This window comes from Quercus robur, chromosome 3 (assembly GCF_932294415.1).
Source record: "Quercus robur chromosome 3, dhQueRobu3.1, whole genome shotgun sequence".
NCBI lineage: Eukaryota > Viridiplantae > Streptophyta > Magnoliopsida > Fagales > Fagaceae > Quercus > Quercus robur.
The window spans coordinates 19673865-19693725 of NC_065536.1; the positions used below are offsets into that span (position 1 = coordinate 19673865).

The 19861-nt window shown below is 32.5% G+C and overlaps 2 protein-coding genes across 2 annotated transcripts; both read left to right on the plus strand.

Annotated features, from left to right (window-relative positions):
- Positions 1 to 5706: 5706 nt before the first annotated feature.
- Positions 5707 to 8837, plus strand: LOC126717423 (chitinase-like protein 1). Its single transcript, XM_050419168.1, has 3 exons — positions 5707 to 6233; positions 7566 to 7725; positions 8182 to 8837. The coding sequence occupies exons 1-3, from the start codon at positions 5819 to 5821 to the stop codon at positions 8543 to 8545; spliced, it is 939 nt and encodes a 312-aa protein (XP_050275125.1). The 5' UTR covers positions 5707 to 5818; the 3' UTR covers positions 8546 to 8837.
- Positions 8838 to 11579: 2742 nt separating this feature from the next.
- On the plus strand, positions 11580 to 15524 carry LOC126717424 (sec-independent protein translocase protein TATA, chloroplastic). The gene is made up of 2 exons (XM_050419169.1): positions 11580 to 12055; positions 15152 to 15524. Exons 1-2 carry the CDS (start codon positions 11711 to 11713, stop codon positions 15284 to 15286), a joined length of 480 nt encoding a protein of 159 aa, XP_050275126.1. The 5' UTR covers positions 11580 to 11710; the 3' UTR covers positions 15287 to 15524.
- The last annotated feature ends 4337 nt before the right edge of the window (positions 15525 to 19861 follow it).

Below are 19861 nucleotides of genomic sequence, written 5' to 3' on the forward strand. Positions count from 1 at the left end.
TTTTTAAGTACTTGGTTTCCCCATAGGCTTGAGTTCGAGGACCATGCAAGGCCTTGGTTCTGTCCAAAACTTGTGTTTTTTCCTTTGTGTACTTGGTTTCCCCATAGGCTTGAGTCCGAGGACCATGCAAGGCCTTGGTTCTGTCCAAAACTTTTTTGAGTACTTGGTTTCCCCATAGGCTTGAGTCTGAGGACCATGCAAGGCCTTGGTTCTGTCCAAAACTTATGTTTTTCCTTCGAGTACTTTTTCGTACTTATTTGCTTTTTCGAAGGTCAGCCCCTTGACCATGGCGGGGAGAGTTGGTTTGAGGCCGGAAGCCCCTAGAGATGCCCGTGCCGTTGGCACTGCAGGACGTAGCCCCTGGCAGAAGTTTATGTCGGAACAACAACTGCATGTCATCGGAGATGGGGGAAAACCCGCGAATCTCTGCTTGCTAGAGAGAGTTGATTCAAACGCCACCTGCGCCAACGCACAAGCCTTCCCACAGACGGCGCCAATTGTACGGACACGATTATAACGGCCCAAGAATGACGTTGGGCTCGTACAAAAAAGATCCCTCACAATATGATTTGTAGAAAGTGGGCTTAAAAGGCTGGCCTTTGATCACGGGGCGATGATCCGGACCTGATTTTAGGGGAACTCATGTAAAAAAGGGTTCAGCCTGGACATCCAAGCCCTACAGCTTCGTAGCCTGAGGGATTGGACTCCTCGGACTTGGTCTGAGGAGCATTAAGGTCTTCCCCTGGTCACCCGGTGGTGGGATTTTTGTGGTGTGCATACATCGTTAAGGTGTTTTCACCCCTGGAGTCTTTCTCCTGGAGGTGGGATAGGAGGCTCTGCTTTTTGGCCATTTTTTTTCCCCCTCTCCAGATTACTTACTTTTTCTTTTATACTAGCCTGCGTTCGCTGTCCTTCGTTCACGTGTAGGGTCGATCTTTCCACGACTGATACTTGTCCCGTCAGTCCGAACCCAAAGTCGTTGGGGGTGGTTGAAAAAGCCGAAGAATCTGGCTCTGTTAGGTACAGAGTCTTGTAGGGGAAGGGTAGTAAGGGCATCTTTCCTTAGATATTTTAGATTTTCCTTCAAGTTTGTTCCTATACCGTTTTTGCTCCTCTTCTCGGTGGAACTTTGGGTCTACCGAGGACTGAACTGTCCTCGGCTGCAGCCCTGGGCCATTTTGTGCTTTATATTATTGAGCTTGGGCCATAGCCCTCTTTGGCTTGGGCCTTTGGACTCCCCATGAGTAAGTGGGCCTGGCTCAAATTATTGGGCCTCACATAGGGTTTTCTCTATGATTAGAAAAAAGCTTTTATGCCTCTATAACCTCTTGAAAAGTCATGCTTAATGGGTTTTTATATAGGCCCTCCAATTAGGGTTTAAAAATACATATATGTGCAGAAAACTTAATGAAAAATGCATCAAGGAAAAAAAAAATTGATTTCCTGATTCTAAATCGATCAATTAAGGGTCCGTTTGGATACCATTTATTTTGCTGAAAACTAAAAATAATAAAAAAGTTACTGTTCACGCGTGGGTTACTGTTCATAAGCCTAAATGCAATATTTATGTCCCATGAACAGTGCAAGAGACGCTAAAAAAAAAAAAAAACAAAAAAGGCAAATGTAGAAAAAATCATTTCTATCCAAACATATACTAAGAAGGCGTTTGGATAAAAATTATATTCTCCTGTGTTTTTATTTTTTATTTTTTTATTTTTTATTTATTTTTAATCTAGCGCCTCTTGCACTGTTCATGGATATGAACAGTGCAATCAGCCAAATGCACAATGATTTCATTAATGAATAGTAGCTGGAAATTTTTTTTTATTGTTTTCAGTTTTCAACAAAATAAGCAGTATCGAAACGTGTCAAAAAGGTGTTGAGACTAAAATCACAATCAATCAAGTAGGTGGCGAGATTCCAGAAATTAGAAACATGCTTTTCTTCAAAAGATCTCATTTCTTCGTCATGGGCTTACAAATCACATCAAAGACTTAACAAGAATTCACCCTTTTAAAAAAAAAAAAAAATACTTAAACTTTTTGTCATGGATTGCTAACATCCAATCTTTTGGACCAAACACTTATGATCATTATAAATTTTGTCTAATCTTCTGTATATTTTCATAATCACCATTTTTATATTTTAATTTTCTAAATCTCTCTCATTCTTTCGTAATATCACTTTTGACATCAAATTTCCTCCATTTAGCTTTTTCATTTAATATATATATATATATATATATATATATATTTTGATACACATTTAATATTTTTAGTTTAAATCAAGCATTGACAAATAATCAGAAACTTAACAATAATGACTTTGTCCCAATAAAAAATATTTCTCCAAGAGAAAATTAGTATTGTTTATTAAAAACTCTATGACTTGAAATCAACACCCATAACTCACCAAATAAGAGAGAAAAAACCTAAGAAAGAAAATATTATGTCGGCATTATTTTTTATTATTATTAAAATGGATAATCTATTTATATTACGTACCTTGATTTTTTTTTTTTTTTTTTTTTCTGAGGGTCTATTTGGGAAATTACTTTTTGGAGAATACTAGTCCGTCTATTCTTTTTTGGGCAGTGGGAAGTTCTAATTTTCTAAAACAAACTCTTAATTGCGGTGTCTAATATTTAAAAGGTTGTAAAAACATTTTACATAATGGAAATTTTTAAAAATTTTGGGGACCACGGCCTTCAAGCCCATGCTTGGTTGTTAAGTATTTGTATCAATGTAAAAATTTATGTCCATTTTAACATAAGAATTTATTTATTTTTATTTTGCATAATCATTTAAAAAAAAATACCAACATCACTCATACACACCAACCAAAAAAGTGAATTAAAACATATATAAAATACTCATTTACACATGAATAGAGTTGTATAAATTTACACAAATTTATACAACTTTTCATTTATACAACTTTTCATAATTTGATATTAGTGATTTTTGAGATTATATGTGTAAAATTTAGTCAATATGATATTATACACGGACTGATACCAGTACTCTAATTCGACGTAAAGTATAATCGAAAGTACATCATTTTTTTTAAGTACAATATTATGTTTTTTCCTGATAGTATCAGGCTGAACATTTCTAAAAACAATATGGTCAAATCCACTTTTTTATCTAATCCTCTTCTTTTTACTTTTTCTCCTTAAATGGTGAGACATGTGAGTAGCAATTGCAGCAGTGAGAGAGCGTCCGAAGTTTTCGGCGAAAGTTTTGATTACTGTACCAAATATTAATTAATTAAAGTATAGACTTAAGCATTGGCGCGAAATTCCCTTAACTGCATGGGTCTTTGTTATTCTTTATTTGGGATTACAGTGCCGTGGTCTCTCTTGGCGGGCTGGCTTTTGCATCTGGGCCTCTCTTTTGTATACTTTCTTACTTATTTATAAAATTTTCTATCTTTTATCTACCAAAAAAAAAAAAAAAAAAAAAAAAAGAGGGAACAAACAATAATCATCAAAAATTTTATTTTTCAAGTAAAGAAAAATCTACAAACGCAAAAGATTTTGCAGTGCCAAGTCTCCAGTCAAAACGAAGTCAATTTAATTTATAAATTAAGCATATCTTCTTCTAGTTCAATAAATGAGTTGTTCAGGCAAAAAAAGAATTGTTCATAAATAAGCTCATGAATAATTAAACTTGATATAAAAACTAGCCAAGTTTAGGTCAGTTTATGAGCTTGGTAATAAGTTTGATATGAGCTTGAACAATTAACTCATAATTTACTAAGCTTCTAATTAATTGAATATTAGGTCCATTTGTTCTAAACCAAATGAACTTGATAATAAACTTAATATGAGTTTGAAAATATACTTGTATTAGATCTCAATCTCAAGAGCTTCATATTGAACTCAAGTTCGATTTAACTAATGAATTAAGCCAAGTTAAGCCGAACTCAAACTTTTGATAAGTTCAAACTCAAACATTATTTTTAAACTTGATTTAAGCTCAAATCAAAATTTTAGCATTTAACATTTATTGTCAAGCCAAGTTTGAATATTCAACATTCAATAAAACCTGACTGGTTTACACCAAAAACTAAGTTTCAGGCCAATGTCGCTATTAGTTGGTGGCCCATGCATGCTTGCGTTTGCCAGGCCATAAGCGTCAAAGAATAAGAAGAAAAAAAAAAGGCTAGGATTGCGGTGAACAATTCAAACCATTGGGGCCCATCGTTGCAATCTAGCACATTCTACCAAGCTCTTGCTCCAATGAATTTAGGCCAAGAAAAAAAAAACACAGGCGGGGTCTAAAAAATAAAAAGTCTTAAGAAAACACAGTAAAAGCTCGAGACAAGCAGCAAATTCGAATTTCAAGACTCACTCAGCAAACTCAAAGATGACTTACGTGAACAAGTCCGCGCATTTGTAGAAATAAAAATTTTGCAATCAATCACTGTATCACAGAGTAACACTTGCAACTTAATGGGTTCTACTTTTTTTTTTTTTTTTTTTTTAAGAAACAAATGGGTTCTACTATTATTATTTAAAGACCAATGAAAATATGCTAAATGTAACCTAATAGAAATTATGAACAATATTTAAGAGCTAGTTGCATATCAACACGTGTTGATATCTTAATTGAAAATAATATAAGTGGCCTAATTAAAAGATGTCATGTGTTATTTTAAATTAAGACACATTGATTAAACAAATAATGTCATATGTCCCTTGAAAAAAAATAAGACAATTAGTTCATTCCATTTAAATTATGACACAAGTCACCAATGAGAATCAATCATGTATTATCACACCTCTCCAAGACCCTTATAAATAAATACTCCTTTTAGTCTTGTGAAGGAAAATTTAGAAGTTTTGAAACCAAACTTTAAGCCTTCAAGAACATCAACATTCAAATACGAAGAACATTTGAAGATAAATCATTCAAATCCTCCTCATAGATCTTAAAATTCTATTGGAATTAAGCTCCAGAGCCTCTAAGAACTTCAAGAACCTCAACATTCAAAACTCTTTTAGATCTTGCTCCATAGCCCTGAGGAACTTTTACATCAAGATTTTCAAATACAAAGAATATTCGAACAACATTCATCTAAATCATTATTTTAAGTCTTAGAGTTCTATTGGAATCAAGTTCTAAGACTTTTAGAAACTTGAAAGACTTCAACTCATCTAAGCTTAATCAAATTCAAGCCTCTAAAACCGTGAAAAATTTCCATCACAAATCTTCAAAGATAAAGGAAATTTTAAAAATGTTTGAAAAACACGAAGAATTTCTAATAAGCATACATCGAGAGATTCTTTGCAATATTCCATTACAAAGATCTTCAATTTGTCTTCCAACCAAAGTGAAACACATTTATATTTGAATCAAGATTGCATTGGCACAACATTTGAATCAAAAACTTCTTCAAAAAGATCGAATCAAAGGATGATTCTATTGTAATAGAATTTAACTATAGTAAATTGTACCCACAAATTCATCAATACGAAATTACATTCATGAAACCACTTCAATTGTTCGATTTTCTAAACTTGAGATCTAGTGTTTACACTCAAAAAAAAAAATAATAAATAAAGTTAATTGTCTTGCCCCTTAGCTATAGCGACTTAAATAAATAATAAAAATTTTAAGACTATATTTTATTTTATACATTTTGCCATAACGGTCCTACATAACCGACTGCTTTATGAACTACTATCCTCTTTACTTTTCCTTTTCCTTTTCCTTTTTTCCTTCCCGCAGCAGCCAGTTTATATAGGAAGAAACTTCTGGGAGCCTCTTATTGAATACACAGACCTCTCTCCTATCTTCATCCTTGTTAATTAATGTTACATGCCAAAATGAAGTACAGATGTTCTGTACCTTTGATAATATTGGCACTTGTATTAGTGCCTGTGAATTGTAACAATTCTACGGCGGAGACATGTTATCACTGCAGTATGAATAATCCAAAGGCTTCAACCCTAGGCCCTGAACTGGAGGGGATGTCAGGTTACAAACGATGCTGTAAAGGGGAAGTTCGTGATTACTTCAAGAGCACCCATTATAAGGAAATCATCTCAAACGGTACCTCGGTTGTGGTCCATGAAAACAGCTCCTACGAGCATTACCACTCTTTTATCTCTGCCTGTGCTCACTACCAGCCATATGGCTTTGGTAATACCTACATCAACGGGAACTTCTTTGGAGACATGGAAGTCGCAGCTTTTCTTGCCCATGTAATTGGCAGCAAAATTTACTGTGAGTACTTACTTCTTCAGAGTTTCTGTTTTGTGTTGTGTTGTAGGATTAGTGGTTGAATATTGAAGGACTTCTTTTCTGTCTCTTTGATGTCATTTAATGTTTATAGCTAGGATTTGGGGTTTAACAAGGATTTAACATTCCAATATTCGCTCTCCGATTGGGGCAAGAATTGCTCCTTGGAGGCTTGGAGCTCCACAATCGGCCTAAGAACACCGATCTCATTACAACTCTAACTTTAGGCTATGTGATTTGGTATCAAACCAAACCAGGTATTGAATTGGCATGGTTTTTGCTGGCAAAGCTACAAAGAGAGTATTCTTTTTTTTTTTTTCCTTCAGTTTTTAGTTTTAAGGCAATTTGAAATCAATTGAAATCCTGTCATTTGAAAATTTATAATTAAACAAAGGAAGTTCATAAATGCTTGGATTTTAAACTATGGGGATGTAAATCCCATCATTTATAAAATTATATTTAACAAATGTTTCAATCCAAACACACGGTAGGAATTTAAGTAAGTAAACTTGATTAGTGTGTATTGTGTTTAAATTCTTAATTTTCTTTTATTGTAGACTTAGGGGACTGCTATGTTTGGATCTCTTTCAAGTTGGATAAAATCACTTTTTGCTACTTATTTTTAAAATTTTTTTGTTTTTACCTCAACAAAAAATTTGGTTAGCTAAAGATGGATATTATTATTGATTATTTAATTTGTTAAAAACATGAACTTTTTTTAATGTTTTAATTCTTTTATGGATTTTAATGTTTAATTACTAATTTGGGTTTTCAACTATAGGATAAAGTTCAATCTGGTCCCTTAACTTTGAAAATTTAGTTCTTCAATTAAGTGTATCAATTTAGTCCCTCAACTTTCAAAATCAAGTAAAAGAAAAACTCTTGAAAGCCAAATCAATCTCATCTTTGAATATTCTCTTCATTTAAATTTAATGAAATTAATTAATGTGACAAATAAAACACAAGTCAAAAGGTTATTATAAAAGTTGTTTGGGCCTTGGAGGCCAAGCTGGAATGAGATATATGATTCAAATCTTAATATATTTTTTAAACTCTACATTTTTTTTAAGCAAATGAATGAAGCGGTGTCCTATGAGATATATGATTCAAATCTTAATATATTTTTTAAACTCATGAGTCAACTCTTATAGTTGGATAAATTAAGGGAGATCCTTTTCTCCAATTAAGTTGAAACATTAATTTGAGCACTATTTATCGATGAACTGATTGTTTGTAAAAGATTGTATGTCTGCAAAAGTCAATAATCCTCTTGTTGCTCAATGTCTATACAAAGTAAAAGTGGATGATATTTTTCAGGTGGAAAAAAAGTAGCCACCATGGAACAATTAGCCCAGGGTTCATGCTATAACGAGGAAATAAATTTCAACTCGAATTACTGTGATGAGCGCTACCAAAATATTTATCCTTGTGTTCCTGGAGTTGAATACTATGGTCGAGGTCCTCTGCCTATATATTGGTATCTACCTTTCCAAATACACCTAACAATAATCATACATCATTTATATCTTGAGATGTGAATTATTTTATCATCTTCCATCATTCAATTTTATCCTAAGTTAGAAACTTTGTTGAAATTTTTATGCCTATCTATTAAAGAAACATCAAAATGAGATTTTTCTTTACCACAAGATTAACTAAGTGATGCATTCTTCAAACAAAATTTTATGCAACCTACTTTTTTGTAAAACTGATTCTCAAAAAAAAAAAAAAAAAAAAAAACTTTTTTGTAAAACTAAATACAAGCATTGTGTTACTTAAAAAGTTAAAATACATAAACATTTTAATTTAGAACCCGAAGACCTGTATATGTCTTTTGCTTTCTGCACTTAAAACAATTTACTGTAGATCAATTGATAGTTGCATGCCACAATCCAAATGATTCTTTTTTCTTTTTTTTCTTTTTTTAAAATAGGAACTACAATTATGGAAAAGCAAGTAAAGATTTGAGTGTTGATTTGTTGAGCCATCCAGAATATATTGAACAAAATACGACTTTGGCCTTCCAAGTTTCACTTTGGAGGTGGATGACACCAATAAAGGAGGATCAGCCTTCAGCACACAATGTCTTTATTGGTTACTGGGAACCCACCAAGAATGACATTTTAGCTAATGGAGATTTTGGTGCTACCATGAAGGTGCTTTACGGAGATCTTGTTTGTGGTCAAGATGATAATTTGTCCATGGAAAACATCATCCTCAATTACCTAAATTACCTTGATACTATGGGTGTTACTCAAGGAGCAAGATCTCGTGAAATGTTTAGTTGTGCTAATTAGCAGCCTGCTTCCAATCCATCATTTTCCTCGTATCCTTGAGCTTTGTTTGGTATTGATGAATTGTCCATCCTTTTTTGCAATAATCATTTTGGTATTTTAATGCATAAGGTTCTGAAAATCTATCAAGCGACAAAAAGGAATTTTTTTTTTTTTTTTTTGACTTAAGCCTTTTTATTAATGTTGTGTAACTCTTATATTTAATATTGTTTTCAACATACTAATATTGTGTAATTATATAGCATGGACTACATCTAAACCTTTCTATGTTTTTATAATTAGTATGTAACTTGCACTGTGTAAGGACACTTTTTCTTTTTGTTTTGTTAAAAGAAAATGATTGAGAAGAAAAGAGCAGTTAAGCATAAAGATATTCTCATGTTTAGTTGCAAACAACTTAATATATTTCCTAACCATATATAAAAATGATAAATCCAATTGAAATTTGTCATATATCCAATGTGAAAATTATACTTTTTCACCTTAAACTATCACCTTGATTACATTTAACCCTTTGAATTATTAAATACACAATTGATCCCAAAATTATAATACTATTTTAATGTCTCCCCTTTGTCTGTTTTAATATTAAGTCTAATAGAATTTAGCATTGAATGACCAATTTACTCTCAATTGTGAAGAGAATGGTAAATTGATCTTTCAATGTTAAACTTCATTAAACTTAACATCAAAACAAATGGCAAGAGAATAAGTGTAATGTATTTTTAAAATTTGGGGATTAATTGTGCATTTCAATAGTTCAGGGGGTTGAATGTAATTAGGGTGATAATTTAGAATAGAAATATGTAATTTGCCATGTATCAAATTTATACGCTTAAAAACTTAATATAAACATATTGTTGGTGCCACTATCTCTATGCAGCCGAATGCACCAACTAATTATCTTCAAAATATTTCTCAAAAAAAAAAAAAAAAAAAAATTTATCTTCAAAGTATGAAGAAAGCGGAAATAACAAAGATTTCAAGGAATGTAATAAAATAAAATAAATATGTCATCTTTCATCAGTTGGACCCCAAAATGAGTAGGAAGCATAGAAATTGTTTTGTAGCCATAGGAATTAGGAGTATGCTTCAACACTAGGGAATTTAAATGAAAGGGGGGGGAACAAAAAATAGAAGAAAGAGAGGCATATACATTAATGCATCATAGTCGTGGTTCTCAGATCCCTTGTATTCCGTCCATCGAATGTTCTTCCAACAATGTATTTATTTGGCAATAGCTTATTCGAGTTTTTGCTATTTTTTTTTTTTTTTCGCTAAGGATTTTATTTGTTTATTTATTTTTGGTGTGGTTGAATTGGGTTGCTGGGATTTTTTTGGTTGGGTTGGATTGCTCTTATTTTGGGCAAGTTATAATGGATTTTGGTTTGAAATTTTTGTCCCGTCCACATGATGGTGGTAATGGATTTTAGTGGTGGCTAGTTGGTTGTTTCTTGTGGGAGTGGTGATGAGTTTTTTTTTCCCCCTAATAAAAAGTAGGAGTTTTTTTTTTTTTTTTTTTTTTTTTTTTTTTTTTTTTTTTTAAGTTATTTTAATGGTTGATGTGCTAAAGTAAGAGATGTGATATAAGGTGTATTGTAAATACTATACTAAAATAAATAAAGTTGTTTTTTAGTGTGTTAAAATGTGATTTTTTTTTAATAATATTTGATGCTAATGCTCTTAACAACATCAAAATAGAAAAAGGGTAGTTGATTGAATGCATGCAAAGATGAAATTATTACATAAGTATCAAACAAATTGAAATGCTACATTTTTATAATATCATATTCAGATAGATCTAAAATGTTTCATAGGATAGTAAAATTTAGGAATTAGCATATAAGCCAATAAAATTTGGGCTTGAAACTACTCTGAGTAAATATTCTCTGATTCAATTTTAATATCATTAACAACTTCAAACCAAGGTATAGAACATATTTTGTAGGAAATAAAGGAGAGATATTACCTGAGTTTTATTGAAACTAAATGCAGACTTGCATGATACATGGAAAATTTTGACAATTAGTTTTGTTATTAATTGAAAAATAAGAATAGTAGATAAGACTTATAAGTGTTAGTCCTAAAACTTTCTTAATATGATGTGATTATTTTCTAACAAAGTATAATTGATATAACATATTAGATTTTCTATGTTAAGCTATCTATATTTGTTATGGAATTAGTAAAGTTTTTGGTGATTGAATAAAAAATCTTGGATTTGATCTTCACCTTCATAAAAAAATAATTGATGCATTTGTCTGATGATAAAGAGTAATCAGAACATCACAGTTTGAAACTCTCTCTATATATAAAAGTGTCTAAATTTTGTTTTTTGTTTTTTTTTTCAAAGTAACTTTCAACTATTATATACGGCAAGATATTTTGTAATATACAAAGAATTACATTTGTATATATTACTAATCACAAGTCAATGCGATATGCGACATACTTTCACATAATAGTATTAAAATGCACCTGTATATACACACATTCTAATTATGTTAAATTTCTAATTCAACCCAGTTTTGGCCGGACAAAATTAGGGTCTTATTCTAAGTTGCATCGACTTATTCAATATGGTTTTTAAAACAATGCATAAATCACAATCATTAATTTATTTTTATCATTAATCACGTGATTAAATATTATAATGAAAAATATTAACAAAATATTTGATTTTTATCCATACTAATTTCTAAAATTATTTAAAAATAAAATTTTTTAAACAACACATTGGCCTTTATTCATCCGGATTAAAATTTGATGTCAATGTAATCCCTCACACAAAATTTCAATTTTTAAAAACTTTTCAATTTTTTTTTAACTCTTAACTTTTTTAATTTTTTTGATTTAACTTTCTCGATCCAGTGGTTGTTTGTGATTAGATTTAACTTCATTTTAATTTTTTTAATTTACAACATTGAAAAGGAAATTCACAATGCAATAACCTTAACTGTTCACCGGATCTCAATCCCATTCCCATCCCTACGGGCTGACCCATGAGCCACAATCCATAATCAAGCCCAAACAAAGAAAATCTTGGTCAACCATTCAAAACTCGCAGCCTCCACCCCAACCTCTTCACCTTCCTCATTCATTATCCATCTTCTCCAACCAGCAACAGCCCCAAAACCCATAACCCAAAAAGCAAAAACAAAAAATTCAATGGAGATCTCATCTATTTGTCTCTCTCCAGTCTCTACTTCCATTCCAAGAGTAACCCCACCTTCTCTCCCCTTTTCTTCTTCCAACTCCACCTTCTTTGCCAGCAATGCCACCCTCACTTTCTTCAACAAAACCAAGCCCAACAGCAACACTCTGGTACTGGGTGGAGCTACAACCAGGACCAGAGTTGAGAGAGCAAGAAAGGGTCTGACTTGTAACGCTTTGTTCGGTCTTGGAGTGCCTGAGCTGGCTGTTATTGCTGGAGTTGCAGCTCTGGTTTTTGGGCCCAAGAAGTTGCCTGAAGTAGGAAAGAGTATTGGCAAGACTGTCAAGAGCTTCCAACAGGTTTGTAAGTTCAAATTGAGTCAGTTTATTTTGTTGGGATATGAATGAAAGTTTTGGTTTTTAATGTTGTTTGGTTCTCTGGGAAATGAAAAGGGGAGAATCTTATACTTAAGAATTCCATATGCAATAATGTGAGAAATTCGATTTACAATGAAACTTAATGTACTTGTTAAGAAAAACTTATCAAGAAAATATAGTTGTTGAGAAAAGAGAGGAAAAGGGTAGCAAAGAAAATTGGTATCCTATGGCTTATCCACATAAAAAGGAAGAGAAAATTGGTGTCTTATGTTTTTATATGTTGCTTTGGTTTCCAAAAGAAATGGCAAACTGAACTGAAGGAAGCTTAATACTTGTATTGGGGTATGATTGAGGGCAAAAAGGGATGCTGAATTAAAGAAAAAGAAAGCTTGAAACTTGTGTTTGTAGAAATGGTTGTGTTCTCTTAAATTTACTTAACAGTTGTTTTAGGGGTCAATTGTGTGGAAGTTTCTGATTTCGTAGATAATTATGTGTTGAAACTCTTTGAATTTAAGATTATGTGTTGTCAAAGTCCAAACTTCGTATTATTGGAATACATATTCATTTGCTCCTTGTGAAATTGTTTTAAAGTTTGATGTCTTGCTATTATGCTTTATTACAAAGGTACAGAAAGAAATTCCTGTACTGAGATATTCTATATGATTGCATTTTGTTTGTCATATCATGAGTTTTCTGTGAAATATTTGATCGTACCAGCTGTCATTAACTTATTATCTATTTTGGCATTTCAAAGTTCAGTTTAGTTTTAACTTTTAGGTGAATTCGTGGGGGTGATATATGGATTAGTTTCATTCTTGCTATTAACATCTGGAATTGATTTCGGAAAATATTTTGGTTGATGATAATATAAGGACCTATTCCTAATCCTTGACACTCCCCCTCTGTGTTTGAGGGAGAGAAGGTAAGGCTTGAAGATTAGATGTTAAGGCAAAGACCAACCATGAATAAATGCTTTCAAATGAATCAAACCAATCAGCTTTTTGTTAACAGTGGCAGTCCAGTAATTTGAGCTTATTCATTAGCTCTTCCTGGTAAAATTGAATTCCTGAAATTTACTTTATATATGATAATGGTAAGGTTTCTTTTTATGAAGGAAAACTAATCACAATAGAAGATTTGCCTTTCTAGGTACCCTCCCTCCTGACTCTCTCAATAGGACTTTTAGAGGACTTTAAGCCTAAGGAAGGACTTCATGCTGATGATTCCTATGCTATCTAATGAGTGCTGAATCTTTGAAAACATTTTAGCATAACTATAACAACTTTGCATTAGTAGTCAGTATCTTGATTAAGCTGTGCCTTATGCTGTATGGACTTGAGTGACCAAGTAGGGGCTTTGGATGCTAGTATGTGCCAAGTGTTAGATTCTTATGTTATTCAAAGAGTTTCTACCATTTTGGAGTGTATGGTAGCCATACTACCCTTATCCATCTCATGCAGTGCGGACATGGGGCATGGGTATGGTAGGTTGAATTGAAGGGTGTAGCTAAAATAGGCTCCGACTTTGGCAATGAAGTTCACATGATTTTTTCATCTTCAACTTTACAAAGTAATGCTCATCCTGCTTGCAACATCTAGACAGATACAGGATACTTTTGTCCAGCCATGTACTTTGTGGTGCTCCAACCTGCTATAAAAGCATCCATAATCTGTCTCCATTTCAAGGCCTTACAAACTTGACACGTATTCAGTACTTTGGTATTTACTCTTAGCCCATATGCTAACCATATAGAAGCATTGAAACTACAAGTCTACAACTAAGGTAAAGATCCACATACCTTTTTCAGGGGGCTAAGGAAGAGGAATAACTGTACCTTATGTATAGGTATGCAATTTTTTGTTTTTTAGATAAGTAATAATTTTTACTGGAAACACAGGAGGTATATACACACTGTAAAGTCCACAAATAAGAATTTCAGCTCAATAACTGAGACCTTCACGCCATTGAATGTACAGTTATTCCTCCCCCCCCAATGTTACCCACATTAGAGAAAAAGGAAGTGTATCCCTATGTGCAAGATGTTTCTTATCAGAACACATAATCAGGAGTAATTGTCAAATAAAAAGGGACCCATTTTCTCTGGCTTTGATTATTTGTTTGAATTGACCTGTGTGCAGTGGAAGCCTATATAGCTCTGATATGAAATACAAAACCATAGTTACATATATACAAATATAGTTACAACTTACAAAAAAGTCTTAAAGAATTGTTTATACTACTGTATTTCTATAATAACACCAAGTCAGGGTATAAAGGTATGGTCTGGATTTTCCCATAATAGGAAACTTAAAAGATGAGAAACTCATCTGTCTTTCTATCCTTCCCTCACACAAATTGGAGAACCTGCTCCTTTACTTAAACGGCAGCTCTAGGTCTTAGTTAATAGAATTGACTTTATAGACTGTTTGTTATGACATTTTAAGTGGTTCTTTGAGTCTTTTCTATGGCCCTCTGAAGGACATGGTATAGAGGCTGAGAGAGAGAGAGATGCTAGTGAAACATAAAGGCCCTGAATGTTGTATCAGTGCATTTTATACTGTGTTATGACAACCCAGCTGCTGTTGTAATCTTTTGAAAATAACCTATACTGCAGGAGAAATTGAAAATGAGGTCATTTATTGTAATCAATATCATGCAATGCAGTAGTTTAAAATTTGTACTAAGTAAATGGTATGCCTCATTTAACTGCCAATTGGGATATAAGTGGAGAGGAATAGTGAATCTATCTTAAACCCAATGTGAATCGATTAGACATGATGGATTGATCAAGTTCCAGAAATCTCGCAGACATAAAAATAGTGTGTGGTTATGTACTAGTTACATACGCAATTGGGCACTCCACAAAAGTGGCAGAACAAAGAAACAAAGAAATTGATCTTTTAGGAGGCTTTTCCATTGACATGTTATTGCCCAATTGTCATTTCTTGGTCAAAACTTGATCATTAATCATTGTGCTTGCCACACGTGCTGAAAATTAGTGGAATCTGTATCATCCAATGTTTTTGGCCATTTTCTTGTTTATAATGGAAGTATTTGATTTTTCTGTCAATCTTGTAGGCAGCAAAAGAGTTTGAGTCTGAGCTTAAAAAAGAACCTGATTCCATAACAGAGCCTCCTGTCGAGAAACCTGCAGCTGTCAGTGAAGAGGAGAAACAAGATATCAAGGTTTCAAGCACAAAGGAGAGTGTATGATATTTGTAGAAATGTCATTTGGTACACTGTTTCAGTTTTCCACTATTGTATTAATGGTTTTAGTAAAATTATTCATATCCAGTGTAGATCAGTCATGTAAGAAATTTCCTTCAAGTTTAAGATCATGCTTGCTAAGGCATAACTAGCTTATCTAGAGCTTTACATTGGGTCAGAAGACCCAGTTTTACATAGCAATTGAAGGTCGGCATAATCAACTGCTCCATTATTTTCAAACCAATCAATTTTTCATTTGATTTTTCTCTGCTTCCCTAAGCTAATTTGTCTTCCAAAAAATATACTCGAGTATTTTTTAGAAATAGTTGCTTGGATCAAAGACGGTACAACCCAGTGGGGGGCACAAGTCTTTCTACTCTTGTAAATGTGTCATCTTGTTGTAGGGCATAATGATAATTATGTTGTACGGTCACAAAACACCCTCAATTTTCTTTATATATTATAATGTGCTACAGAATAGTGTACTTCTAATGTTACTTGAACATAAAATTGGTGGTGTTTTTGGTTTGAGATCATGTGTAATATCCGAGTTATTAAACTGGATGTTATATATATATATATATATATATATATATATAAATATATTTTGTGGATTAATAGAAAATTGGATGTTATTTAAACATAAAATTGGTAGTGTTTTTTTGGATTGAGATTATGTGCAATTAGGGGTGTTTATCAAACCTCACAAATTGTAAAAACCGCCCCAAAATCGCTAGGAAAATGGCATAACCGTACCGTACTGCACTGCAAGTAAGTGCAATGTAGTTTGTGGTTTTATAATTAAAAAATCATACAAACCACATCGCACTGCACCCTCTTTATATATTAATATAGTTATTTTTTAATATTAAATATATTATTAATAGTATAGTAAACCTAGTTTTCAAAAAGAAAAAAAAAAGTTTATTAATCCTAGCAAGGGTTGACTAAGAAAGCCAACCGAAAATAAAGAAAAACTAGCTCAATAGTTTAAAACTTAACCCAAAACAAAGGAAATAATAAGTTTGGACTGAGTAGGAAAAGCCAAAAATTTGAAAAATATATTGGTTTTAAACCATTCAAACTAAATACATGAGGTATTAAATTTGATAATGGTACATTATTTAAAATTTAAAATTTAAATGGTGTGGTAGATATAAAAACAAAACATTGACTATGAAATGAAGAGGATCCAAGTCCCTCTTTAAAGTATTATTTTTAGTTTACTATTAAAGGGTTATTGTTAATTAGCTTCTCTTTTTCCTATTAATCATTTTTTTTTTTTGTGTGGAAATTAGTCAATACTCAATCCGTTTCTTTTTACAACTATGGTTATTAGTGGCAATGGGCCTTGTGGTCCGTACAGCCCAGTTGCAAGGTAACATGGCTAAGCTTGGACAAGATTCTTTAGGCATCGTCAAGTTTTAGACTGGGTTCTGATTTGACAAATGTTGGTCTACCCCGCTCAAGCTCGATTATAGAGGTTTATTTTTGCTAATTTCTTTTTATGTCCTTTGTTATTGTTTTATAACAGGGATTTTTGTTTTTTTAATGTCCTTTGCTATAAAATAGAGACCCCTTTGCATTAGAGCACGATCCAACAGGTTATATTGGTTAGAGATCAGGCCTTATGCCATTGAAAATGAATAAGGTTAGAGCCATAATTTTTTTTTTTTACAATATACTTAGAAGTTACAACTATCAAAAACAATTTATTAATGGTAATCAATAAAACGATTGAAATGATGGATCTATACAAGAATTAATAATAAATTTAAAAAAATATTATACTCACAATATTATTCGTTAAAATTAGACCTAGTTGTCTCGAGCCGACATATTTATGTTCTTGATTTTTGAACTGGCCCGAATAAATATGCAAAGTAAAAACAAAAAACAAGAAGAGGCGAAAGGTTGGTTTTTGAGTATACTTTTAAGATGACAAACTTTTGAAGTTTTAACCTTCCACTTAATGGCAATATCATTTGAGGGTAAAGTTTGATAATACTTTCTTAATAAGTCTTAACCGCAGGATTAGTGTGGCCCCATTGGGTGGAACTTTCCAGAGGAATGAATTGAGAGGGGTTGTATCGGGAATTATGCACCCTCGTACGCACCATAAGTTTTTTTCTAATTTTAGTAATAAGGAATGGGCACGACCACTAGCTGCACTTGGTGACAGAAAAAAAATATTACCACTTTAAGAAAAGAAAATAAAAAGTAACAAAGATTGCAAATTTGTAACTTAGTAATGGCTTTTCTCTTGCATTGTTTACAACACCAAACACGCGCTTTAAGAGTGTGTTTCTTTCGTTCAGCTAAAAAAAAAAAAGTGTGTTTCTTTCCTTCTCTTTAACAGGGGATGATATCTCTTTTGCCAGTCTTATACACCATTTCTTTCACCGACATATTATGGACCCGCATATTAGTGAGAGGAATGCTGTTTAAAATCAGCATATATGAAACTTTCTCATGTGATAGGCACCAAAAGCATTCACATCCAAATATGTCACAAAGAAAAAAAAATTGCATTTTTAATTATCAAAAAGCTACTTTATTTATTTTATATTACTACTTTAATAATACATCCTATATCTCATGCTCTGTTCTTATATCACTCTATTTAAATCTTCTTTATTTTACTTTATTTTATGTTACAACTTTAACAATATACCCTATACCGGTTCTATACTTTATTCTTTTTGTGAGATAAAAATAATTGAGGGTATAATAAGCTAATAGACAAAGTTTGGCAACAAAATTAGTTGTAGCCTAAGGCTACAATTTTTAAAAAAAAAATAAAAAAAATTAACACTGCTACATATTTTAGAAATCTAATAGTTAGACATAATTATTGATTTTGAACTTCTAGAAATTTTGCAAGCATGGAGGATATAAGAAGAAAATGTAATCTAATAGTGGATTTGTTGAAATTTACATCCAATAAGAAGATATTAAGTGAAGTTGTAGCCTTAGACTACAACCAATTTTGTAGCCAAATTTTACTCTAAAATAATGGTGTTTAAGATATAGATATGCTACTATGGATATCTTTTTTTTGATGCTAGCAAAATGCAAAAAACTCAACATGATTAGCACTGGCGACTCCATGTATAATCCATGGTGGTCACAGGATCACCCTAACTTGGAAAAAAAAAATTATCATATGTAAATTTTAAAAATTTTATGATTTTTTATCCTTAAAAAAATATTTGGGACCACCCAAAATTTTTTTAGGCTCAAAATAATTACACTTCAGACAAAATTTAGCAACAAACTTTGTTGTAGATTAAGACTACAACTCAACTCAATATTTTTTTATTAGATGTGAATTTAGGCAAATCTATCATTGGATTATATTTTCTTCTTAAATCCTCCATATTTGCAAAATTTCAAAAAGATGAAATATTAATAGTGTGGGGGCTAGTCAATCAACAGGCCCATTAAGGTCAGGATCGTTGGGCCTGCGGCCCATCCGAGGATGCACATCCATCCGAGGAGGCCAGGTCAGGTCATAAGGTTAATTACCGAGGGAGGGTGATGTTCAATATCACGAAAGTAGAGTTCCGTGTTCGTCCGAGGACGCCATACTCCTCGGCAGTATGCGTCCGAGGACGATCAGGACGCGGTCTTATTACAACCAGATCTCGGAATTACGTCACCACTAAAGATGGGATAACAGACCAAGGGTAAGAAAGAAAAGACAAACAAATATCTATAACTACAGTTGCATCCGCATTAATTATCTCTCAACCAACTCTCTGGCCGCATTAATGTGGAGGTGATACCTGAACAGTAAGGAGGCAGTCTTACAGCTGCCCATAGGAAGTTCCAGGAGGTGCTAGATGGGACAGAAAGAAATCTTCCGAACCCAACCTACACGTGTGTGGTGAGGATGGAACACAAAGGGTAGTATATAGACTGAAAGAAGAACATGCCAAAAGAGGATCAGAACAAAAAAAGAGAGAGAAAAAACATAGACTAAAGAAGAAGAACGTAAAGAGAAAAAGAACTGTATCGATTACCAAACCAAAGCGATCGTTGAGCCAGCTCTGGGCCTTTGAGACACGTGAGGATGAATCTTTTCATTACGAAAAAGTTAACCTAGTTCTTAACTCTCACGCTCTACAAATTATATTGTTTGGGCCTATTTACGTGCGAACCCAGTATCGTTTTGGGTCATTACAAATTGTGTCCTTACAAATAGCTATGTCATCACTCAATTCTTTAAATTTTGAATTTTTGTTGTCTAAAATTATACATAAAAAATAAGGTTATAGATTAAACAGTAAAAAACTTTTGATTGACACTAAATTTGACATGTGTTTTAAGAATATAAAGAAGATAAAATTTAACATTTAAAATTTCAAAATATATAACCATATTAATTTATTTAGTGAGAGTTGTAATCTTAGGTTACAATTTAGTTTGTAGTCAAACTTTTCTTTAAACTTTGATCCTTAACAATATATTAAGTCCTTACAAACAAAAAGAAAAAGCCTAAGAAAGTTTTTATGGAACTAAAATTTTGAAAAAAAAAAATGTAATTTGTAGCATTGATAATGAGACTATCATGCAAAG

Bases quoted from the DNA above. Each gene is read 5' to 3' on its own strand.
- LOC126717423 (XM_050419168.1), top strand. From the start codon at position 5,819: ATGTTACATGCCAAAATGAAGTACAGATGTTCTGTACCTTTGATAATA. The intron at 6,234-7,565 runs GTGAGTACTTAC...GATATTTTTCAG, and splicing joins AATTGGCAGCAAAATTTACT to GTGGAAAAAAAGTAGCCACC. The intron at 7,726-8,181 runs GTATCTACCTTT...TTTTTAAAATAG, and splicing joins GGTCCTCTGCCTATATATTG to GAACTACAATTATGGAAAAG.
- LOC126717424 (XM_050419169.1), top strand. From the start codon at position 11,711: ATGGAGATCTCATCTATTTGTCTCTCTCCAGTCTCTACTTCCATTCCA. The intron at 12,056-15,151 runs GTTTGTAAGTTC...TCAATCTTGTAG, and splicing joins CTGTCAAGAGCTTCCAACAG to GCAGCAAAAGAGTTTGAGTC.